The sequence below is a fragment of the Sesamum indicum genome, linkage group LG3 (genome assembly GCF_000512975.1).
Source record: "Sesamum indicum cultivar Zhongzhi No. 13 linkage group LG3, S_indicum_v1.0, whole genome shotgun sequence".
Classification (NCBI taxonomy): domain Eukaryota; kingdom Viridiplantae; phylum Streptophyta; class Magnoliopsida; order Lamiales; family Pedaliaceae; genus Sesamum; species Sesamum indicum.
The window spans coordinates 23,633,810-23,656,294 of NC_026147.1; the positions used below are offsets into that span (position 1 = coordinate 23,633,810).

At 36.1% G+C, this 22,485-nt stretch overlaps 5 protein-coding genes across 6 annotated transcripts; 3 read left to right on the forward strand and 2 right to left on the reverse strand.

Annotated features, from left to right (window-relative positions):
- LOC105159344 (snakin-2-like) lies at window positions 587-1,580 on the reverse strand. The gene is made up of 3 exons (XM_011076381.2): window positions 1,428-1,580; window positions 1,164-1,221; window positions 587-1,009 (listed from the first exon to the last, which is right to left on the reverse strand). The coding sequence occupies exons 1-3, from the start codon at window positions 1,524-1,526 to the stop codon at window positions 828-830; spliced, it is 339 nt and encodes a 112-aa protein (XP_011074683.1). The 5' UTR covers window positions 1,527-1,580; the 3' UTR covers window positions 587-827.
- On the forward strand, window positions 5,302-7,828 carry LOC105159345 (UPF0329 protein ECU05_1680/ECU11_0050). 2 transcript variants are annotated; one of them, XM_011076382.2, is made up of 4 exons: window positions 5,302-5,643; window positions 5,732-5,881; window positions 5,972-6,042; window positions 7,269-7,828. In XM_011076382.2, the coding sequence occupies exons 1-4, from the start codon at window positions 5,404-5,406 to the stop codon at window positions 7,573-7,575; spliced, it is 768 nt and encodes a 255-aa protein (XP_011074684.1). In that variant the 5' UTR covers window positions 5,302-5,403; the 3' UTR covers window positions 7,576-7,828. The 2 variants fall into 2 exon arrangements, with proteins under 2 accessions (XP_011074684.1, XP_011074685.1); XM_011076383.2 differs by having other exon boundaries at window positions 5,738-5,881.
- Window positions 8,711-10,484, forward strand: LOC105159346. The gene is made up of 4 exons (XM_011076384.2): window positions 8,711-9,352; window positions 9,597-9,659; window positions 9,799-9,873; window positions 9,993-10,484. The coding sequence occupies exons 1-4, from the start codon at window positions 8,951-8,953 to the stop codon at window positions 10,416-10,418; spliced, it is 966 nt and encodes a 321-aa protein (XP_011074686.1). The 5' UTR covers window positions 8,711-8,950; the 3' UTR covers window positions 10,419-10,484.
- On the reverse strand, window positions 12,889-15,084 carry LOC105159347 (tubulin beta-1 chain). The gene is made up of 3 exons (XM_011076385.2): window positions 14,516-15,084; window positions 13,851-14,120; window positions 12,889-13,754 (listed from the first exon to the last, which is right to left on the reverse strand). Exons 1-3 carry the CDS (start codon window positions 14,913-14,915, stop codon window positions 13,078-13,080), a joined length of 1,347 nt encoding a protein of 448 aa, XP_011074687.1. The 5' UTR covers window positions 14,916-15,084; the 3' UTR covers window positions 12,889-13,077.
- LOC105159348 (peptidyl-prolyl cis-trans isomerase) lies at window positions 18,762-19,686 on the forward strand. Its single transcript, XM_011076387.2, has one exon. It carries the CDS (start codon window positions 18,987-18,989, stop codon window positions 19,503-19,505), a length of 519 nt encoding a protein of 172 aa, XP_011074689.1. The 5' UTR covers window positions 18,762-18,986; the 3' UTR covers window positions 19,506-19,686.

The following is a 22,485-nucleotide window of genomic DNA, read 5'->3' on the forward strand; positions in this document are numbered from 1 at the left end:
GTATATATAATGCTTATCGCATTGTAATTAATATATATAGTTTATGGGAGCATATGTATATTTTTAGAATGAAAATAGCTGGAGAGCAGTGGTAGAGATAGATAAGACAAAATATGTGAGAGGGATTGTGTTGTAAATAAAAGGGTGATGATGAGTATGATAATGGATTGAAGGAAAAAGGTGAGGCAGGCCACCACCATCAGCCATGCGCCCAACTCGTTAAGCCTCCACGTTTTACCATTTCAATACCAATCCCTACAGATCCATGTTGCTAATTAAATTTCCCATGCACAAACACAACACAGGCGTCCCTCTTGGAATGCGTTTTTCGGCATTTCTCATCACACCTTTTCTACTCTTTTTTCTGTTTTGAATTTTTGCTATTTTTTTATATTGGAATATCTACAGGATTATGTTGAGGTCATGTTCGGATTTATTATTACATATTAATATTATATTTTTAATAGTATAATATATATATACATACACATTATGTATATAATAGTACATGTTGGTATAAATAATAATACGAGATGCAACATTGATTTATAATAAAAGATCCAAATACTATAAAGGGACGGATGAGTAATTAATAAAAAGGGGATTATTTAATATTATTCATAAATCCAAGCAAAGTATGGTCCATAGATAAACTTTTTCCCTTTCCTCTTATTCTCACCCTGTAACATTCCATATATGTCTGTATATACTTGACACTTGAATACCAGACCAATTAACCCATATACAAATAAACACATGAACGTGGAGCCGTAATTAAGGAAGAATATATAGCCATATTAATTAATGCAGTAAATGTAGTTTCAAGTTCAAGGGCACTTTTTGCGGCCACCGTGAGTTGTGAGAGCGGCGTAGCAGGGGCAGACGTCCTTGTGGCCGGAAGTGCCCGGCGGTACGCAGTGGCACCTAGCGCAGCACGTCCCACACGCCCTCTTGCATATCTTTTGCCTCGACGCTAACTGGCACCTTCTACTACATTCCTTTCCACAATCTGCACTATAATACTAACATCAATTTGGATCTTGGGATATATATATAAATTCATAAATCAATCAAGGGTTGTAATTGAGTTCGCCTTCAATATAAAATAATGCAAGTGCATGGTCTTAATTGTATACTCTTGTTCCTCATCAATATTTACGTACCTATATTTGTTGTACCAAGGAGAGAGCTTTCATGAGTTGTTCCATCCACGTTGATCACCTGAACCAATTCATTTAAAAACAATCTTTTTCAACATATATATTGAGTTATAAATTTGCTTGGAAACATATTTAAAAACAGTTACATATAGTTACATTCAAATTCAGAAACAAATTCAATATACCAATGTTTCGAAATCTGAAAAAAATAAAGTAAAATAAAAAGACAAGACACGCACGTCTGTGAAGCTGATGAAACACACAAACCTGATTCATAGATAGCGCTTCATGTGCTTGAATCGCGGAAATAAAAAGGACAAGTGTGATGAGGCAAGCAAGCAAGGAGGACTTGGAGATTATTGCCATGGCTGGCTAGCGAGCTATCAATGCAATTTGTGTGCGAGGAAATGAGAGCAAAAAGGGGTGGTATTTATTGTGTGAAGAAGATGAGAAACGTCTGGAATTGAAAAACACAATTTTCCTTGATTTGTAGAGTTCCTATTTGTCCTCCTAAAGTGCAATAATGGAGGGATCAATAGTTGGAATGATGGAATCGGGGACCAGGAATGGCCAGCTGTTTCCAAGGCAAATTCACTTACCATTTGTTTGGAAATTTTTAAGAATAAATTACCACCAATTCTATTAAAATTTTAAAATTTTCCTACAAATCTAAATTCATCAATTCAAATGTAACCTTACCTTAAAAACCGAAAAGCTGTCCCATATATGATTTAGGTAAAACAAAATATTTTAGCCCTTAAACTAAATAGTTTGTATTACGTTAGACTTAAAGCTTTTAAATGCTATATTAATTTAGATTTAAGTACCCAAGAAACTATTCTCGACCAAATTAAGATGTTCGGATCTTGCATGGTATGTTTATCAATGTGCTCTCAATATCATTTAAATCTTTTCGACATAGTTTACATTTTGGATGAAAATTATGATATAACCACATATATATAACTTCAATACTTTATTTTTTTTAATAAAGTTTCTTCTTTATATTATTAATTATTCCCACAATAATTTGATTCTATATATACATATACTATTGCATCCATTTCTATTTAGTTCTGCAATGTCTTAATAGTTAAGTAAAGACAGGAAGATGAATTAGTTCCATTATCATTATTAATTATTATCAAATACCGCGGTTCTAGAGAACGACGCATAGATCATCAACATTTATTGAGTTGGCATCACCTCTCCGAAAAGTGTAGATTTCAAACCACCCCATGTAATAAAAAAGCGGAAGGACCCATAAAGTTTAATTTCCTCATATATCAAGAGACGGGCAATAGAATTATATCTCAAATCAAGTTCAATCGAATCAAACTAATTATAAAACAAGTGTGTTATATAATTAGGCACTTTTCCTAAAATATACATCAATCACACTGTAAGTGTATTGCATTTACCATATAATTAATTTAGATTTGATCGAATCAGATCCGAACTAAAATTTTCCCAATATATATAGCACGAAATCCAGGCTGGTGCCCGATTGGTTGAATTAAAATGACTTACTAACCACCCGAAACTATCCTGAAAAATTGGGGTTAATTAATGATGTAATTAACTCTGAATTTAGCAAATTCTACCAAGATTAATTTAAAGATTGCAATTGATCCTTTAAGTTTTCAATAAATTATTAGCATAGGGTATACGTAGCTAGAGAGAAGGGCACGATGAAATAAGATTTATGGATTATATTTGGAAAACATATACTACATATATAATGTTAGTTTACTTTTTCCCATGATTCAATTTTTTCTTATGATGTTGATGCTTAATTTTCTCACTTATATATACGGCCGAAAGGAGCTCAGATTTTTTCTTTTTTGTGTGTGTGTGTGTGTATATTTGGATATGGTACGTGTAAAATTTCAATGGGAATTGTATGAGATAGAGTAGGATCTGAATTTTATGGTTTTTTTACTCATTAAGGATCTGAATAGGGTGAAAATGAAATCCAACTGTTGTGTAACTCTAAGCCCCAATCCTCTTAATACTTAGTAGCCCACCTTATTAATTAATTAATTCACATAAACCAATATTTGGGAGACTTTTGTTAAATTATTGGGAATTTGATTTTTTTTTAAATTCATAATTTTGAGTATGATCATCTTTATTATACATCAATGCATATTTATAAAATTAAAATAATTTTTGATTGAGTATATCTATTATCTATTTGAGATAATTATACTCCCCTCTGTTTAAAAAATTACATCTAGTACCCTGATATTTGTTTTCGTCTAACAAATAAATCTCCGTTAATCAAAATTCACTGAATTTGCTGATATTAATAAAAACCTGAATAAAAATTGATATTTACCTTCGATTGATTTATTACTGACTTATTGCAGGTCAAAATTGTAAATCATTCAAACACAAACAAACAAACAAGTATTGGTTAAAATTACAAATTTTGGAGCTGCATTAATAAAATTATTTAGATGGATGAATTCGAAATTATGCGGAGTTTAATGCTAATTAACAAGTCATCTCGAGATAAATTATATAGATACATAGTATCAGGATTGGCTTGTTAACCAATCACCAGCATGGTTCCAATTCTTCCAATTTAATCTATTACAAAGTTGTTTATTATACTCATGAAAATTAAACCTAAAACAATTACAAAAAAGAAAAGAAAAATTAGAAGAATCTAAACCAAGAAGACTGAAACGAGGACTGGTAATGAACCATGACAATCAGCACCACCACGACGAGCAACAACGCCGCCGCCGAGCTCCCCTCCTTTTCCGTCGCTTCGACCACTGGCTTTGGCACTCCGAAGCTGTACCTCAACATCCTGCGGCGGAGCATCACCATGTTCACCCCCAGAATCACCACCACCGGCAGGAGCAGGAGACCAAACCTGAACCCCGTCCTCCTCCTCTCCACCCTCTCCTTGTACCCTGAATGAGTCGCAAAGTACACCAACATAATCAACAGCCCGAGAAACACCATCAATGGGGACGGCGGAGCAGATATAGAAGCTAGGGTTTGGTCTTGCCAGCTTATACCCCTTCTGGCTCTTACAAACCAAACCATGTTTCGATCAATTATCCAATCCCCCGGAATTCTGTTGATGTGATGAATATGGATGTGGAACGTGGGACAATACTGTAAATGTAAGAGAACAAGGTTCGATTTTAAAGAAGGAAGAACCGACTTCCAATCTTGGCTTATGCAGACGTTGATGCTCAAGAGGATTGATACTAAAGTTGGGGTTTACTTTTTTGTATTATTCTTCTTACGAACCAACGCAAGAAAAAGAAAATAAAAATACAAGAATAACAAAATATTTATCATATATAATGTGCTTGATAATTCATCTAATTAATTCCACTAGAAATTATCAAGATACCCTTATTTAGTAGCAAAAAGATCTACTTGAGAAGATAAAGGCAATGGATAAATTTCTCTTCTCGTTTTCTTTTCACTCGGAATTTCCCAAGAAATGGGGTTAGGTGGAGTTCTTGTGTTGGTCATGTGCTCCGGGACACATGGACGGCATGCAATGTGAGGAGGTGGTTCTGACAACATCGTCCCATGGAAATTATATAAAAGCTAAGGCAATTAATTTTTTGTTAACAAACTTAAGAGCGATTGCCTGTTTTTGTACAGCATATGTACGATAAGGATAGGAATAGGATGGTGAATCATAAAGTTGAATATTCCACTACTTTTTTTCCTTTCATGTGCCCAATTTTTTATTCAATATAAATTATTACTTTCTATTATTTTTCACTCACATGACAAAGTGAGCAACCATACCCAGTCTGATTCTCCCCGATTGAATTTTTCATTATAAAGTTTATTTTATTTATCATACACTTGTTATTTTTACAAAAAATTAAAATAAAGTATATAATTGTAGACATGACATACATACATCAAATAAAATAGGAGATACAATACGATTTGCAACAAAAAATTCCCATCCAATTCTTCTATTTATACAAAATTTGACCTCCCCCGTTCAACCTACTAAATACGGCCCAAGGCGTGCTGAAATTATAACAGATGGACACTAATCGATTGGTATTGGGCCCATTAAGAGTCATATCACTAAGGCCCATTGTGAGTTTTGAACGAAAGGAAGCGGATAAATTTCAACGTAGAAGCGGACTCTTAGGCCCAAATATTTTGAGCTGAGCGCAGCACAAGAATTGTAAAATCGTACGTATATCGTCGTTCGGAAAGCAACCAGAAGACACAACCCTGGAAAATGCCTCAAGAAGACCCGAAACCACCGGTGAAGAAAGAGGAAATTGAAGACGACGACGACGAGGAGAGCATCGCCTCCTCTTTTGCGAAGCACGTCAAGAAATCACCCAGCAACAACAATGCCGCCGCAAAGTCGCAGACCAGAGTCAAGAAGGAAGTGAGCAAGGTGAAGGAAGAGGAAGCTGATGAAGATTTTGAAGAACCCACCTCTAAGAAGGCCTCCAGAAAGTCTGATAATAAGGTAAAGACAACCTTTTTTTTTTAATTTTTGGGTCTGTTTTGTATTTTCCTGAAGTCTCTTGTTCAATTCTTGGTGGGCTTTGCTGAAGGGGCAGAATAAGAAGAAGAAGAAGAAGAAAGAAGAAGTGGCCGAGCAAATGAAGAAGAGAGGAGGAAAAGCCGGTGAGAGTAAGGATGTCAAAAAAAGAGAAAGAAAAGTGTTTGATTTGCCAGGTCAAAAGAGGGACCCTCCTGAGGAAGTATGTCGTGTTTCTTCTTATGTTTGAATGCCTGTTGAGGTTTTAATTACAAATTCATCAATGTGTTTTGAATTGGTTTCGGTTTTTCAGAGGGACCCGTTGAGGATTTTCTACGAGACCCTGTACAAGCAAGTGCCAGCTAGTGAGATGGCAGCAATATGGTGAGCCTGTTTATTCCAATAGCTCACATCACTTTGTTTTCTGTGCTCTAACGATCCGTTTGTTTTGCTAGTTGCTTGAGGCCACGGTAGATGTAAACAAGAAATTGTTATGGGTGTAACTTGCCAATGCTTTGCCAATGTTTAATTTGTGTTGGTATTCATCTTTCTGTGGTTAAAAAGAGATGGAACAATTGTGTTCTCTGTCTCAAATGAATGTGTTCACAATTAGTTCAAACTAGGTAGTTTTCCCCTTTCTTTGTGCTACATGATGATAGTTCCAGCCGTGTGTACTTATCTTTTGATTCTACATCTATATGGGAATCGTGGTATGTCGATTAGCTACTTCGTTCACTCTCTTGGGGATGGGTCAGTTATTAAACTTAGAATCTGAAAACTGATGCTACTTGGATACCTGTGGTGTCAAGAGTATCCTTCTCATTGTGTTCACTTTTATGTTTGATCTAGACTAATGCCTGATAGCATCATGCATATGTTTCCACTTGATTTCTTGTGGATGCCCATGGTGATATTTTCACCTTTTTCTCATTCACCTGTATACCTCTTGTTGCTGTTTGTGATTACTTATTTCATCATGTGGATTGTCCATAATAAGACTTAGTTTGTGAAGAAAACGTTGAATTCATCCTCTCCAGTTCTAGTAATGTAGGACCTGGTCCTAGGAGTTCAGTAACTTGAGGGCTTGTAGATCCCTATGTGCTAAAATAAGTTATTTCATAGATCTATGACAGCGATTGCACTAAGAAACCCTTGTACAATTGAATATGGGTTGAAGGTTGGAGTAATGTCAGCTGAAATTTCACTGATATTGTGATCGAGTTCAATGTTTAAATATAATATGATTAAGTATTTAGTCCGAGAACATAAAAGTTTCTGTAAGGGCGTATAGACATATTCTTCTTTCTAATTGTTATCTAAATCATTGCCAAACCGGCATCCTTAGCTTACTCTTTTATGTTCTTGTTTTACAACTCCCGTGAAGTGAACGCTACAGTGGACCTGGAAGGGATGCTGGACAGCCATCGAATCATTTGGTTATGTGATAAACTGCTAGCTGCTCTTTTGTAGTACTTGATTCTTGCAGATAGCATATATCTGCCTAAAAGAAAAAGAAATTTTCTTCTGCAATCAAACATCTTACTATTGTTACTTCCCACTTTCCATCAGTTTCCTTTAAACATTTTCCTCATTTTCTAACATCCGTGCAGGATGATGGAGTCCGGTTTGCTCCCAACAGAGGAGGCAAAGAAAATTTTCGACAGAAAACAGAAGAAGGCACAGCAGCAAAAGCTCAGTTCACCAATGAAAACTGTTGTTAATGTCAAGAAGAAGGCTGGATCCATTACCATTGAAAAGAAATCAGCAACTTCTCCGGTTTCTACGCAGAAAAAGAAGACACCAGACTCCAAACTAGCCACCAATCAGTCGAAGAAACGAAAGAGCGACGCTGGATCTTCTGAAGATGATGACTTTGTTCTGGATCCAAAAAGATCAAAGAAACAGAGAGCATCGTAGATACGTTCCTAACACAGTTGCTAGTTTGCCATCTTTCCCATCTTCTCAGGTCTGCTGTACTGAAACTTTAATTGTCTAACAACCAAATGAACTAGTGTAGAGCTGAAATGTTTTGTAGAGGACTATAATCTCCCCAAAGATCTTTTGTAGATGATCTTTTATCTTTTTTGTTTTTTCATTTTCCTTTTCTGTTATCTTTGGTGAATTTCCCAATCGTTGTACAAATATATGAAGGTTGCAATTTTGTATTTCATTCTATTGCATCCACCCACCTTAAAACACACACATCCATATCAAACCACTTCCCATGCAAAGTTCAAATTTAAGAATGAAGCAAGCCCATTTTCATGGATGTCAGTTAGAGAGTGGGAGTCCAACATCTGTTACCATGTTCCCTCTCATTCCCATTATTGTTTTGTGGGTGGAAAATTCTAATCCAAATCTTGTTTGATGGGACGTAAAATAATTATATGAAAAGTGTAATATATTAAAAAATTATTGGTGTATAATTAAAAAAAATAGAGTAAATTCTAACTCGGATTGGGTTTGGCTAGACTCGAATCAATTATATAACAATTATAGTACCCTTACCCTGTATTATAATTGACGTACAATACACGTAAAGTGACTAATTAAGTGTATATAATTGGTTTAATTTGATCAAACTTGATTTGAGTAAAAAAAAATTGTGATTTGTAGTTATATGAACATTTACTTTATAATTGAACCTTCAATTTTCATACAATCAAAGAAAAGAATACACGAAAGACAAAGTTGTAGTATTATCTGATACACCTATCGTGATTCGTTAAATTAAAATTATATATTTTTAAATTGCACTCGTACTATTAAACAAATAAATATTAAATTATGAAAGCTGGATTTCATATATTTCAAATCATTAAAACAAGATTGCAGCAAATCTTGTTTGAAAACTAATAAGTACTTATTATAATTTTTTTTGTGTGAGTGTGTTATTTGGGTATTAGATATGATGAGAGACGAGTTAAGAGGCGCCATGCCCCAAAAACTAACAAAAGTAGCAACCCACAGGAAGACCACACCATATATGGCATAAACCCTAGGAGACCCTCCATCTCTATTCCTCCGACACGTGGCACCAGCCACTCCCCTCTCTCCCGTGGATTTCCCTTGTTAAGGAAAAAATACATCCAAAAAAAAGAGAGAAAAATAACCCCTCCACTCTGACTCTCCTTCTCTCTCTAAATCCACTCCTCTCTCTCTCTCTTCAGAGCCCCCATTACCATTCTCCTTATCACAAAACAAAGAAAAGAATTTCAGAGTGTTCTTTTACTTGGAAAGAGGAGAGGAAGAAAAGTGGAGGAGAGAGAGAGAAGAAGAAAAGGAAGAAACAATGAAACAGAGCACAACTACAAGCAGCAGTAAAGAGAGCTCTCTGTTAGCTTCTGCTACGGAGGATGAAATCATTGTCTCTCAAATCCTACTCGATCTCAGAAATCTCATCTCCTTATCTGAATCCTTGTCCAATTTCAACTGGGGTTGCAGGCGCCGAAGATCTTGCTTGGATGCTGCTCCGTCATTACCTCCTACACCCTCATTGCTTCCGCCGCCGGTACAGAGGACCGACAACGGAATTGAAGCACACATCAAAGCCGAGGAGGTGAGTTTGGAGGAGAAGCCCGACGCCACAGCCGCCACCCGCACCACCGCCAGCCCCGACACGCCACTCTCTTTCTCGCCCAGTGAATCTGATGAAAAGTCCAAGCACTCCTCCAAGAAAACTTCCAAGAAAAGGGTCTGTGTTTTCTTCCTACTCTGTTTACTTTTAATTTGACAAACTTTTTTTTAACTTACCACTTGAATTAAAAAAGAAACCCCATCTTTTTTAATTTTTACTGCTTTGTGAATGTCTTGCAGCTCTTGCAAGTTAGTTTTGCCTTTCAGTTTCTTCCCATTCCTCAACTTTACCCTTTTGATATTCCCCTGTTTTTAACTGTAAAAATTTACCCCTCTTTTGCTGTAATTTTTCTTCTCTGCAGTCAAAACAGGAGTACATAGATATGATAGAAGGATTAACACAGCGCAAAGACCTGCTTAGAGGGGTGAGTTTGTAAATTCCATAATTTAACAGAATTGTCCTTTCTTGATTTCCTCCCACATTATCCTTATCTGTTCTCACAAAACTGTTCTGTCCAACTTGAAATTCTCCTTACCCTTTTGCCCTGTTGCAATAAAAAGCAGGAGATAGAAAACGTAAAGAAGTATTACAACAAGTTGAAGGCTTACAACTCTGAGTTGAAAGCAATCAAAAAAGAGGTATGAATCCAATAACAAGTTGTTTTACAACCTATGTTTTTAACTCATATGGTAAAAAATTCTTCATTTTCTTGGTAAGAATCGTGGGTTATTTGGTTACCTTTTGGATATTGGAACAGGTGCTAAATACCAGTTGCCCAAGAAAGGAAGAGGAGAAGCAGATGGAAACGGGCGGAGGGATGAATCCGGGGGTGGAATTAACCCAGCATTATCGGGTGGATATGGTGCCTCATCAACAGCCGTACATTCAAGATCCAATGGGGCAGAATTTTCATCAGTATCCATTATTTGGCCCAATCGCAACCCAATTCTACTCATCCAATAGTGGGTTTGGATCGGTCAACCATGTGGGCCCACTTGGGATCGATCTCAACATTCCAGCTGAAGAGGCTCTTGGCGTGGACCCATCACAGCCGTTAGATGCGGGCAGAGTCATTGCTGATAAACGAGCCAGATTTGCTGAAGCGAGGAGGAAGAGGAGAGGAATAATCAAGATCAAGAACATGAGGAGTGCTTGTGGTATAAAATTGCCAGCAAGTAGATAACAATGAGACCCTCGTTTTCTGCTAAAAAGGCGTTCTATTTCATAGTAACAACTTGTTATATAGCATGTGGGATAATGGGGGTGGGGCGGGTGTTGCTTATGCTCGTCGTAACTTTTTCTTTTTTTAACTCTCTGAGAGTGTAAATTAGGAGGAGGACAAACTAATCAATCTTTTCTTTGGGGCTTATATATTGTTGAGCTTTTACTTTTCCCATATCTTGTTACCTTTTACTCACATCCCATTATTTATAGTGCAACTTAGTGTGATATTTTTGGTGAAATATAAATGAAACCAAATAACTTGCTGGTTCGATGATGAGTAAGCTATATTTTAAGATGATTTTTTTTTTTGTATAAATTAGTCCTACTCAATGTGGAATGAGAATTGAATTGATGAAAATTAAGTTAATATATATAAGTGAATATTTTAATTAGGTGGAAATTTGAGCTGGCATAGTGTGTACTTATAGGAATTTGGAACAATTTTTTCTTTTTTTCTCCCAATTGATTTACATATGAAACATAGGGGGTGATCATCAATCCAAACTCCTATGGAAATGTTAAAGTTTATAGAATCTTTGTGAAATACTAACCAACCAAAAAATTATTATAAGCACTTGAAATAATGTATGTCAACAAATTTATTTATTTATTTGAGTTAATAGCAAACAATCCCATTAATATGGGGAGTTTTGCGCTTTGCCTTCAATCATTTTTTTTTAATACTCGACAGTCCAACTTTTAATCTTTGAAGCATTTTGCTCTTTTTTTTTTTTTCAGAAAATAAAATGGGAATATTTCAGGGACGTGAAGGCATACGTTCTAAATGAACTTAGGGCAGGATAAAAATTGTAGTTTCACACCCTAATTTCAATGAAAAAAATCAAAGAAAAAAAAGAAAAGAAATTTAATGTCATCTTCTCCATCCACAATTGCCAACCACACTCACCACTGGAACACCTTAATTCGCCATTGCAGCTACCCTCAGCCGCTGCACAACCACCTTTGTCCACTTCCTTTGCCCCCCAAGACAAGCTCCACCCACCCACAGTCGCCACCGACCCCTTTGCTCCCATAGACCGTCGTCACCTAGAGTCGCCACCAATCCCTTTGCTCCCCAACATCAGAGTCTACCACCTTCCCCCTCCACCTATAGCTGCCGCCCACAACTCTTTTGATTTTTCTTGGTTTTTTTTTTTTTTAATTTGGGGCCTGAAATTACAATTTTACCCCATCCTAAGTTCACCAAAAGCTCGTGTCTTCATACAGTCGGAATTTTATTCTCCAAAAAGGAGGGGAAGCAAAGTGGTCTAAAAAAAAAAAAATGATTGAGGAGCAAAAAACAAAACTCAATAAGAATGTATGCTATTAACCCTTTTTATCAAATTAAGATCCAACACGTTCATACTATGAGACTGCTATGTTTACATCTATAAAATTAGTGAAACAGCCCCTATTAACATTAAATGTACTAGACATTATATTTTTTATTATGGGAATCGAATCTTAAATATGCATTCCATATTTTTGTAAAAAATGAAAAGGTAAATATGAAGAGAGATGGCCAAGTCAACATTGGGCTGGTGGTGAAGAAGATAGCCCAGCAGCGGAAGCCGCCCAATTGTGTTAGGGTTTTGTTTTAACGGCTATTATATAAAGTGGAGGGAGTGAGGGAACAGCCTCTCACAGGTCAAATACTATTGTAATCCCTACCTCTACCTCTGTTTCTATCTCTTATCACTATCTCCTTTTATATTCTTTTCTTCCCAGTATTAGAATACTGCAACTTGAAGTTCGTTTCTGTTTTATATTGTTTTAATTTCTTATTTTGTTGGATGAATGATGCAAATGACGAAAATGACCATAGAACGATGAGAAGCTTCTGCTTCCTGATCTTTGCTCATACTTCCATGACTCTGATGCTTCTTCATCCTTCTCCACTATTTTCTTCCTTTTTTGTTGCTTTGAGTTTAATTAATAGCAAAACTTGTTGTATGCATGCCCCATGTTTGCCTGTATTTTTCACTTGGTGTGTTTCTGTATTATTTTACTAAAATGATCTATTTATGTTTATTTGGTAATTCATTTAAAGTCTTGTCATGATTACAATATTTTTACTTTTATTCCATTTTTTGTTCTAAAGATTCAATTTAGAAAGTATAGGGATTTTAATTGATATTTTTCTCTTTCAGTTATGGTTTCGTATTTATTGCGCATGTATTGAGTGTGCCTAAACTATCCAACATGATATGATGCATAAGCAAGAAGCCCACTCCTCAAAACCTTTGCTGCATTGAGACTATGGTCAGTGCGTCCTGATGGCAGATCCACTCAGATTGTTTGTGTTGAGGTTCTCAACTTTGACATACCAAACTTTAGTCTGTAAGATCTAAACAATCCGAGGAAAAGATGTTTTACCCGAAGAAGCCCAATGGTTTAAAAGAAATCACTAGGCTTTAATGCATTGTGAATAGACGCTGAAGGTACAGTTATTATTATACAATTAGTAAGCGAATGAATGCATTCAAAAACAATACCAGTAATACTGATATACATTGCACGAAACATACTGAAAATATGAGCCTGAGCTAGTAAAGTTTAGGCATATTATTTGATAGAAGAGATAGAAGTAGTGATACCAAGACCCCTTATAATTTTCTTTAGCCTTCGTATTGCTCTTCAATGCCCTCCTCATACTCTTCTTCCTCGTCTGCGGTCGCATCCTGATATTGCTGATACTCTGCTACCAGATCATTCATGTTGCTCTCAGCTTCTGTGAATTCCATTTCATCCATGCCTTCCCCAGTGTACCAGTGCAAGAAGGCCTTGCGCCTGAACATGGCTGTGAACTGTTCGCTCACTCTCCTGAACATTTCCTGAATAGATGTCGAATTCCCCACGAAAGTGGATGACATCTTTAGGCCTGTGGGTGGAATGTCACACACGCTAGACTTCACATTGTTCGGGATCCACTCAACAAAGTACGAAGAGTTCTTGTTCTGTACATTAAGCATCTGTTCATCCACTTCTTTGGTGCTCATTTTCCCCCGGAACATGGCAGAGGCTGTTAGATAGCGTCCATGGCGAGGGTCAGCAGCACACATCATGTTCTTTGCGTCCCACATTTGTTGAGTTAGCTCTGGGACAGAGAGTGAGATGTAATGCTGCGACCCGCGAGAGGTGAGAGGGGCAAAACCCACCATGAAGAAATGAAGACGGGGGAAAGGTATCAAGTTCACTGCCAGCTTCCTGAGGTCAGAATTGAGCTGGCCAGGGAATCTTAGACAACACGTTACTCCACTCATAGTTGCAGAGATCAAATGGTTCAAGTCACCAACTGAAAACAAAATGAAAAAGAAGACCAGGCATTGGCTTACAGCAAAATCGTCAAGCTAATTCTCAATATCTTGATATAAAAATGTCAGGTACTCACAGCTAGGTGTGGTGAGCTTCAAAGTCCTAAAACAGATGTCATACAGTGCTTCGTTGTCAAGGACCATGCATTCATCAGCATTCTCCACCAATTGATGTACTGAAAGTGTAGCATTATAGGGTTCTACTACAGTGTCGGAGACTTTTGGTGAAGGGAAAACAGAGAAGGTGAGCATCATTCTGTCTGGATATTCCTCTCTGATCTTTGAAATCAAGAGGGTACCCATGCCAGAACCTGTTCCTCCTCCAAGCGAGTGACACACCTGGAATCCTGGCCATGTGAAACAGATATAGAAATGCCAAGCATCAGTAAAATTGGAAGGACTACAACTACAAATATACAATATAAACGAGGTGTAAATAAAGAATGCAGCATGATTAACAGAAAACATGCATATTTACATCTAATGTTGTGATCATAGTGCCATAGAACTTGTCAACTTGGATATCAGTGTATAGCACAATTACAGTCTAGGGTTAAAAGCTAAAAACGAAGGATCATCAATCCATTTGTAAAATAAGATCACATAAAAAGAAGATGATGAAATACCATTTCAATCTAGAAGCACGAAAAATTGCATTCTCAAACATGCACATAATATACATGTCTGCACAAGAATACATATCAGTTATACAACAAAAACAACCTAGAGAAGTCATTCAAACCTTGCAAGCAATCACAATTTTCTGCCTCTTTCCTAACAACATCGAGCACTGCATCAATCAGCTCCGCGCCCTCCGTATAATGCCCTTTCGCCCAGTTATTCCCCGCACCCGACTGCCCAAACACGAAATTATCGGGTCGGAAGATCTGGCCGTAGGGGCCGGATCTGATAGCATCCATGGTTCCAGGCTCCAGATCCATGAGCACGGCGCGTGGGACGTACCTCCCACCGGACGCCTCGTTGAAATACACATTGATGCGCTCCAACTGATTGTCGGAGGATCCATCTCCCTTGTATCTCCCAGTGGGATCGACGCCGTGCTCGTCGCAGATCACTTCCCAGAACTTTGACCCAATTTGGTTGCCGCACTGCCCTCCCTGAATGTGAAGAATTTCCCTCATATTTTCGTATTTCTCGAGGTCTTCTCACAGCGTGCTTTTTTGAAAATGTCGTTTGTGAGCTTATGACGATCGTGAAATATGGTTGTGAATGTGATTGAGGGTGAGAGAGAGGGAGAGAAATGGGAGGGAGGGAGGGAGATATTTGAAGTGTCCCGTTAATTTCTCTCCAATTTATGCATTGGTAATGGTCGGGGTTCATACGAAAATCGTGTCGCAACATCACTCCATAAACGGTATTTTCATAAGTCGTTATTAGGTCCATTGGTTTTTGGATGGAATTAGCAAATGCCCTTGCGTCAACCCAGCGCCACCAATTCTTTCTCAGATTATATTAAACAAAATATTCGGAATAAATGAATTTCAGTTTTATTAATTTAATTTATCTGACTTACAAAATCAAATTCATAAATTTTAAAATTTAAAAACTTATTTATGATGAATTTGAAGTATACCTAATAATTAATCTTTTTCAGTTCTTATAAAATAATTAATCAAATGAATTCAGAATTCTTGAATAACTTTTTTATAAATTTAAATGAGATATTCCAAATATGTGAAGTTGAAATTAAAAGAAAATATATAAATTCATTCATTTCAAATGCTAAGCTAAATTCAAATTCGTCATTTCAAAAGAATTTGGAATAAACGAATCTGAAAATTTTTATTACAAAATATCATGTTATATATGGATAAAGGACGATATCAATACAAAAATATAAATATTATAGAATACAAAATGATTGGTCTAATACAATAGACAAGGAAAAAAATAAGTCAATAGATTTTATGTATTCGGAAGATCTTAATATACTGTCGTGTAATTAAAAAATCGATAAAATTATAAAATTAGTTCTGTATGTATGGAGGGTGGCGAAATTGATCCCATAATTATGAAATTGGCAATTTTAGTCTTTTATATTTTAAATTTATAGTAATTTTAGTCTTTTCTGACCAAAAGTGACAAAAAATTGACAAATCAAATTGGGGCTTAGAATTTCGGCAATAAATTAACATTAATTACACAATTAGCATCTTACGTGGATGCTGACGTGGTAGAGAATGGTTAACTACCACCCAGCACAACCACCACCACCTCACAATCGGTCATCGAAATGCGCACCACCACTGAACTCGCCGTACGATATTAATTCTAACCCTACAGCATGTGTTTCATCGGAGTTTAAATGCGCCCCCAATTGTTGATCATAAATTTGTCCTAAATTCTATATTTATTTTCTCTTTCATCAAAATTCGTTGCCGTCCTACCTACCCACTGTTCGAGACCACCACCAATCAACTCCCCATCCTCCCGCGAGTTAATTGCACCCAAGTCCATCCATTTTCGTCCACTATCCAGCTTGCTCTCTTCATCTTTATTTTTGCCACTTTTTTGCCTCACCCGCTACTAGTTTTTAGCTTTTACGTCATATCTCCGCCACTAGCGATCATCTCATCGAAGGACCAACACCCCTATATTTGCTTCCCCATAACGCACACATTCGTTCGATCAATTTCCATCAACGGCACCATCCACTTTATGGTCTCATCATCGGTTGACTTCTCCTATATGTTTTAATTTAGTGGCAATTTCAGTCCTCTGACCAAAATTACCCGTCAGCAGCCATGTACGATGCCACGTGTTTAAGTTAAAGACCAATTGGCAAACGGAACCCTAAGCTCCAATTTGTCCGGCTAATTTTGGATAATTTTGGCCTAAAGGTCTAAAATTACCACTAAATTAAAATGTATAGGACTAAAATTGCTAGTTCAGTAATTACAGAACTAATTTTGCCACCCCTCTATACTTGCAGGACTAATTTTATAATTTTGCCAAAAGAAATATATCAGTATAAATTATTCCAGGGCATGTATTTCTTATTTTCGTTTTTTGCAATACAATTATGGTTAAAAGTGTCAAATGTTAAAATTTATGATAAATTGCAATTATATTTTATGAGATTTGTCATAATTATAAATATATTTTTGTTGTTTGAGAAGTTCCCTATTTCACCGTCCATATATAATAAACCCATCATGTTAGTTACATTAGGTTTTTCTTTCATTTTTATGTTGATATAATCAAAATGCCCTTTTGGATTATGAATTATAATGTTATATATTTATTAAAAATATAAAATATTTTATGAACTAATATTCCTTATAAGTTATTTATTTATAAACTTTTTTTAATATTTTTATTTTTAAAATAATAAATAATAGTTATTTATTTATAAACTTTTTTTAATATTTTTATTTTTAAAATAATAAATAATTATAAACTAGTAAAATATTCACCTCATCGTTTAGGGACTACATAATTATTTTCTATTTGAGGAGGTTTTTATAATTTTTTAAACAATGAGAAGTGATGTGCATAAAAATAAGCTAGCCCAAAGAGGCCCAAGCGATCGAAAAAAAAGAAAGAAACGAGAAACCCGTAACATTTTAAGAGGTCCAAGAGGACCTGACAAGCAGCATTGTTGGTTTCCCCCCCCCCCCCCCAAATTGGCAAAAGGAGGAGGCTGAAGGCATCCCCTACTCGGACCATGATCAAAGTTCAAGAAAATGTTCTCCCCAAAAAGCCCACACATGTGGCAACCACTTTGCCACGTGGCATCTCATCTATCCTGGGTCAGCATTCACATTGGACCACATCAGCCTTAACAATGAGGACACCACCTAGCAGCCAGGACTCCTTGTAGATGAGGGAGGTCCCTCTAAAGTCTTGGACTCCTTGACAGCTTGGATTCCCTAGCGGTTAGAAGTTCTTACTGATGAAGGGTTCTCCCAACTCGAATATAAGGATTTAAAAGCACGCCTAACAAAAAATAAGAAATAAATTATGACTTATCCAAATGATATTCACCCACTTTTCCCGTAAATGGAGGAAACGTGGATAGCAAAAAACGTGGATAGCCCTATCCGAAGATAGCACCCCCTTATAAATACAAATTTACTCTTCCGTACTGAAGGCATTTCCAGACACCTTCATGAGACCCTCTAACGTCTCTCACGCCTATTTTACTCTCTAAATACTTTCTAAATATTTTCTAAGCACTCCACAAACACATTATCAATTATTCTTACATTTTTCTCTTATCTTTTGGCTTTTTCTTGCAGGCCCCTCCTTCAAGATTTGCATTTGCTTCAACCCAAGTTTTGAGCATAGTCCATATCCATTGGACCACTGCGTTTTTTTAATGCACAAAAAATATTTATAATTATATAAAATTTTAAAAATATAGTTTTAATTTACCTCACAATTTATATTTTCAAAATTTTGAAAGGTTTTCATATTAAATGTATATTTAAGCGGTATCGGCTGTTCTAAAAAGAAAAATGAAATATTCTGCTCCACTATGTTTGTTTCATGTTTTGCAATTTTTCGAGACAAGATAAAATACATTCAATATTAATTTTTGTGTTTTTTATACTTTATCTGTGTGTTTTTTTTTATTTTTCAACTTTCTATATAATATATATATATACACTTATATATATATATTATATAAGATATATGATTTTACAATAAACAGTATTTTTTGTCTCCAAAAAGTACAATATTAAACATATAATATTCACATATATACATTTATATATAAATATATATAAAAGAGATATGATTCGACAATAAACAAATTTTTATTTTTCAAATTCAAACATCAAATCTACACCACTTATTTTAAAATATTTTAAATTAACTCAAAATACAAATCTAAACATACCATCTATTTTTAACACATATTTATTTATTTTTATTTTTTTATCTCTATCTCTAAAATACCAAAATAAAACACTGAAAACACAATTCAATGTATCTTCATTTATGCTGTGCCCTAGCTGCGATGTTAGCCGCTGATGATGCAGAAGAGTACGATGAGTCGACGATTATGCTGCCGTGTACGTTTCAGATAACACCGCATATGGAAGTTGGAACAGATTCCCATCCTGGTCACACGTCTCATCTCCACCACTATATTCTGCACCACCGCCCCACCCCTATAAAATTCTCTGCACTCTGCGCCACTACTCACTTCAAATTGCTAAAACATCCCACTCCCACCGCCTAAAATGCCAAACCCCAGAGTCTTCTTTGACATCACAATCGGCGGCCAGCCGGCCGGCCGCGTCGTCATGGAGCTGTTCGCCGACACGACTCCGCGCACGGCGGAGAACTTCCGAGCCCTCTGTACCGGAGAGAAGGGCGTCGGTCGCAGCGGCAAGCCTCTTCACTACAAGGGCTCCACCTTCCACCGCGTGATCCCGGGGTTCATGTGCCAGGGCGGCGACTTCACCGCCGGAAATGGCACGGGAGGAGAATCCATCTACGGGTCGAAATTCGCGGACGAGAATTTCATAAAGCAGCACACGGGACCGGGTATTCTGTCGATGGCGAACTCTGGGCCGAACACGAATGGTTCTCAATTCTTCATCTGCACAGCGAAAACGGCGTGGCTGGACGGAAAGCACGTGGTATTTGGACAGGTAGTTGAGGGGCTGGACGTGGTGAAGGCTATTGAGAAGGTGGGGTCGTCTTCGGGCCGGACAGCGAAGCCCGTTATGATTGCTGATTGCGGTCAGCTCTCCTGAGTCCTGAGGTGGGAAGCCTACTGCTCATTTAATACTAATACTATAAACTCCTGTGTGTGTTTATGTGTAATAATTAATAAAACCCTGCTGGTTTGTTTATCATGAATTAAGTTTTTTTCTTTTTTGATCTTTACTCAGTTTGTAGTTGAATATGGGTGTGATAGAATATGAATTACCATCATTAGTTGTTAATAAAAATATGGGATAATTATATTTATATTCTTTATCCATTGTCTCTCTACACAGACTACTTAAAAAATTATATGTACATCTATAATAAAAAAGTGAATACTATTTATATAAACTATATATTTTTTTTTAAAGACTACACAAAATGCTTAAAATAATCAATATTATTACATAAATTATGTAGTAATCTCAATTCGATTGCTGCCATATTTCACAACACATGTCATAATCTCAATTCTAAAATATTTTAAGTGATTTATAAACTCACTCATTAATTTATAAGGGTTTTGATAGAGCCCAAGGATTCGGGTCTTTTTATCTCGGCGGGTCACGTTTTTTGTAATCTTGGATCGGGCCGTGTCTTTCTCCAACTCGACCCACCTTGATGATTCGAGATCTAGACAATGCCACGTGAACCAAAAGATGGCCACATTTTGCTCTATAAATCCTCAATTTATGATATTTATAATAAAATATATATATTACTCGCACATCATTACTATTGAGATTGCATTTATTATCTTAAACTTGAGCTGACTTAGTCATTGGAGTATCTTTTTCTGGATCCATATCGATTAGCCTAACGTACTTTTCTTTTTAGGAACTACTAAGCATTTAGGATAATTATCTTGAATCACCTCTTTTAAAAGATCACATCCTACTGAATTACGCATCACCACCGCACGAGAAATTATATATTTGATCCGAATTTAAATAACATTATTTTTATTAATAATTAATTAACTGAGTTGATCATGTATGTTTATGAGGCAATTGGATCTACGGGCAGAGTCTCTAAGCTCCCACCCTGTTCTCAAAAGTGAAATTCGAACTTGTCGTTGGGGCTTAACCAAAGAAATGGATAACGAATTGAGGTGTGAAAATGGAAGTGCCATTTTAACAAAAAATTGATTTCACTGGCCCAAAATTTGATCCAAACAAGTCCAGCACACCCGCTTGTTTTCTTAATTTTGGGGCCAAGAGTTAAGGATGGCAATGGGTTTTGAGGCTTAATCAGGTTTTGGATTCGGGCTTGTCTCGATTTTTTCATATATATATATATATATTATTATAAAATATATTCGTATGTATGCAAAAAAATATGTATAATTTATTTATATTTAGAATAATAGTTTTATAAATTTAAATAATGATATTAAATATATATTCTAAAATTTTAATAATTCAATTACTAAAATACACACATACAAAATTACAACAAAATACCTTTGAATAATATAAGGTATGTTAGTATTATTTTTAAAAATATATATCTTTTGAATATATTAACAATATTAATTAAGTCTAAGGGTGCATCAAATCTAATATGATGGTCCCAAATGGAGAGTATATTTGGGTTTTGAGAAATCCGCTCCAAACACACCCTATTTGGATTCCTAATTAGAGTCAAAGTATGAGAAATATAGATGAAGGCTGACGCTGATATACTTTATTCGTCTATTTACTACATTTTTCAACTCTTATTTGGGATATATATATATATATATAAGAGTGGTTGGACTTTGGGTTACTTAACGTAGGAATAATAATAAGAGAACGTGAATGTAAGAGAAGAGGGAGATGCGAATTGCGGGAGTAGGGGCTACCCGCCACTAACAAACCGCCACGACAGCAATGCAGCTATTTCACGGCATCATAAATTCCCATACTGTATGTACTAAGATTGAACAATCCTTTTTTGCTGCTTCTCTTCTCTGACCATTTCAATTCAAATGTAGGCCCAACCTCTGACTCATATCACTACTGCACCACTCCATCTCTTATTATTATTATTATTTAATTTCAATGGAAAATGTCAAGTTAAAAAGTAATATCTACGTATCCAAAAAGTAGACTACCAAGTACCATGGAATTTCCAGTGCTAAACTACTCTACTGCAGACAAAAAACATGTTTGAAAAGTAAAAAGACTGTCCCGTAGCAGACAAATTGATTGCTAAGATTGTAAAAACAGAGACTTGTATTCAAACCTCAAAATCATTATAATCAATGATGACAACCCAAACTACTGCGCGACTGAATCTCAAAAGCTGATGGACTAGTGAGCCAAATCCCTCCGACTTCCGACCTCCCGCCGGGACTCATCTCATCTTCTTGCAATAAAAATCAAAACCCGCTTGGAATTGCTCCAGTTTTTACTTGATAAAGGACAAGACAAAAAAGGGAGGAGCGGAAAAGGTCAAGACTTCAGTACTGCTAAACCCGTGTTTTTGTTCTCCTGTCTTTTTTTTTTTTTTCTTGGGCAATTCTTTCCCGTTTACATTAATCCCAGTCTGCTGCTTTGATCAAATTTCACACAATCCCCTTTTTTCTCAACCGATTTTGGTGATCCCATTTCACGCGGTTTTCTTACCACTTCCAATTAATTAAATAAATACTCTCTTTCTGCGTTCCCATTTCTCAAGTCTTCTTTTATTAAAGGTACGCTTTATGATTATAAGAATTATCTTGAGGTTATATAATATTAGTTTTTTCCGAGTTAAGTTAGCAAGATTTTAGTGTTGTGATTGAATGCTGTTTTCATTTCTATTGTGATCGATTATTGGGTATCAGAAAATCATCAACTTTCTTTTTTTTTTGTTTTTTTTTGGGTTAAGTTTGTATGAATAGGTGAGGATTTGCATATATTTGTAAAATGGGAGCGGTTTGTTCTGGAGGAACACTTAAGAAAAGAAGGCAAGCAGAGGAGGTTGGTTATGAGAAGAGCTCAGGATTTTCAGGGAAGCTGAAATCCATTGGAAGTTTTGGAAAGCGCAAGAATCATGATGATT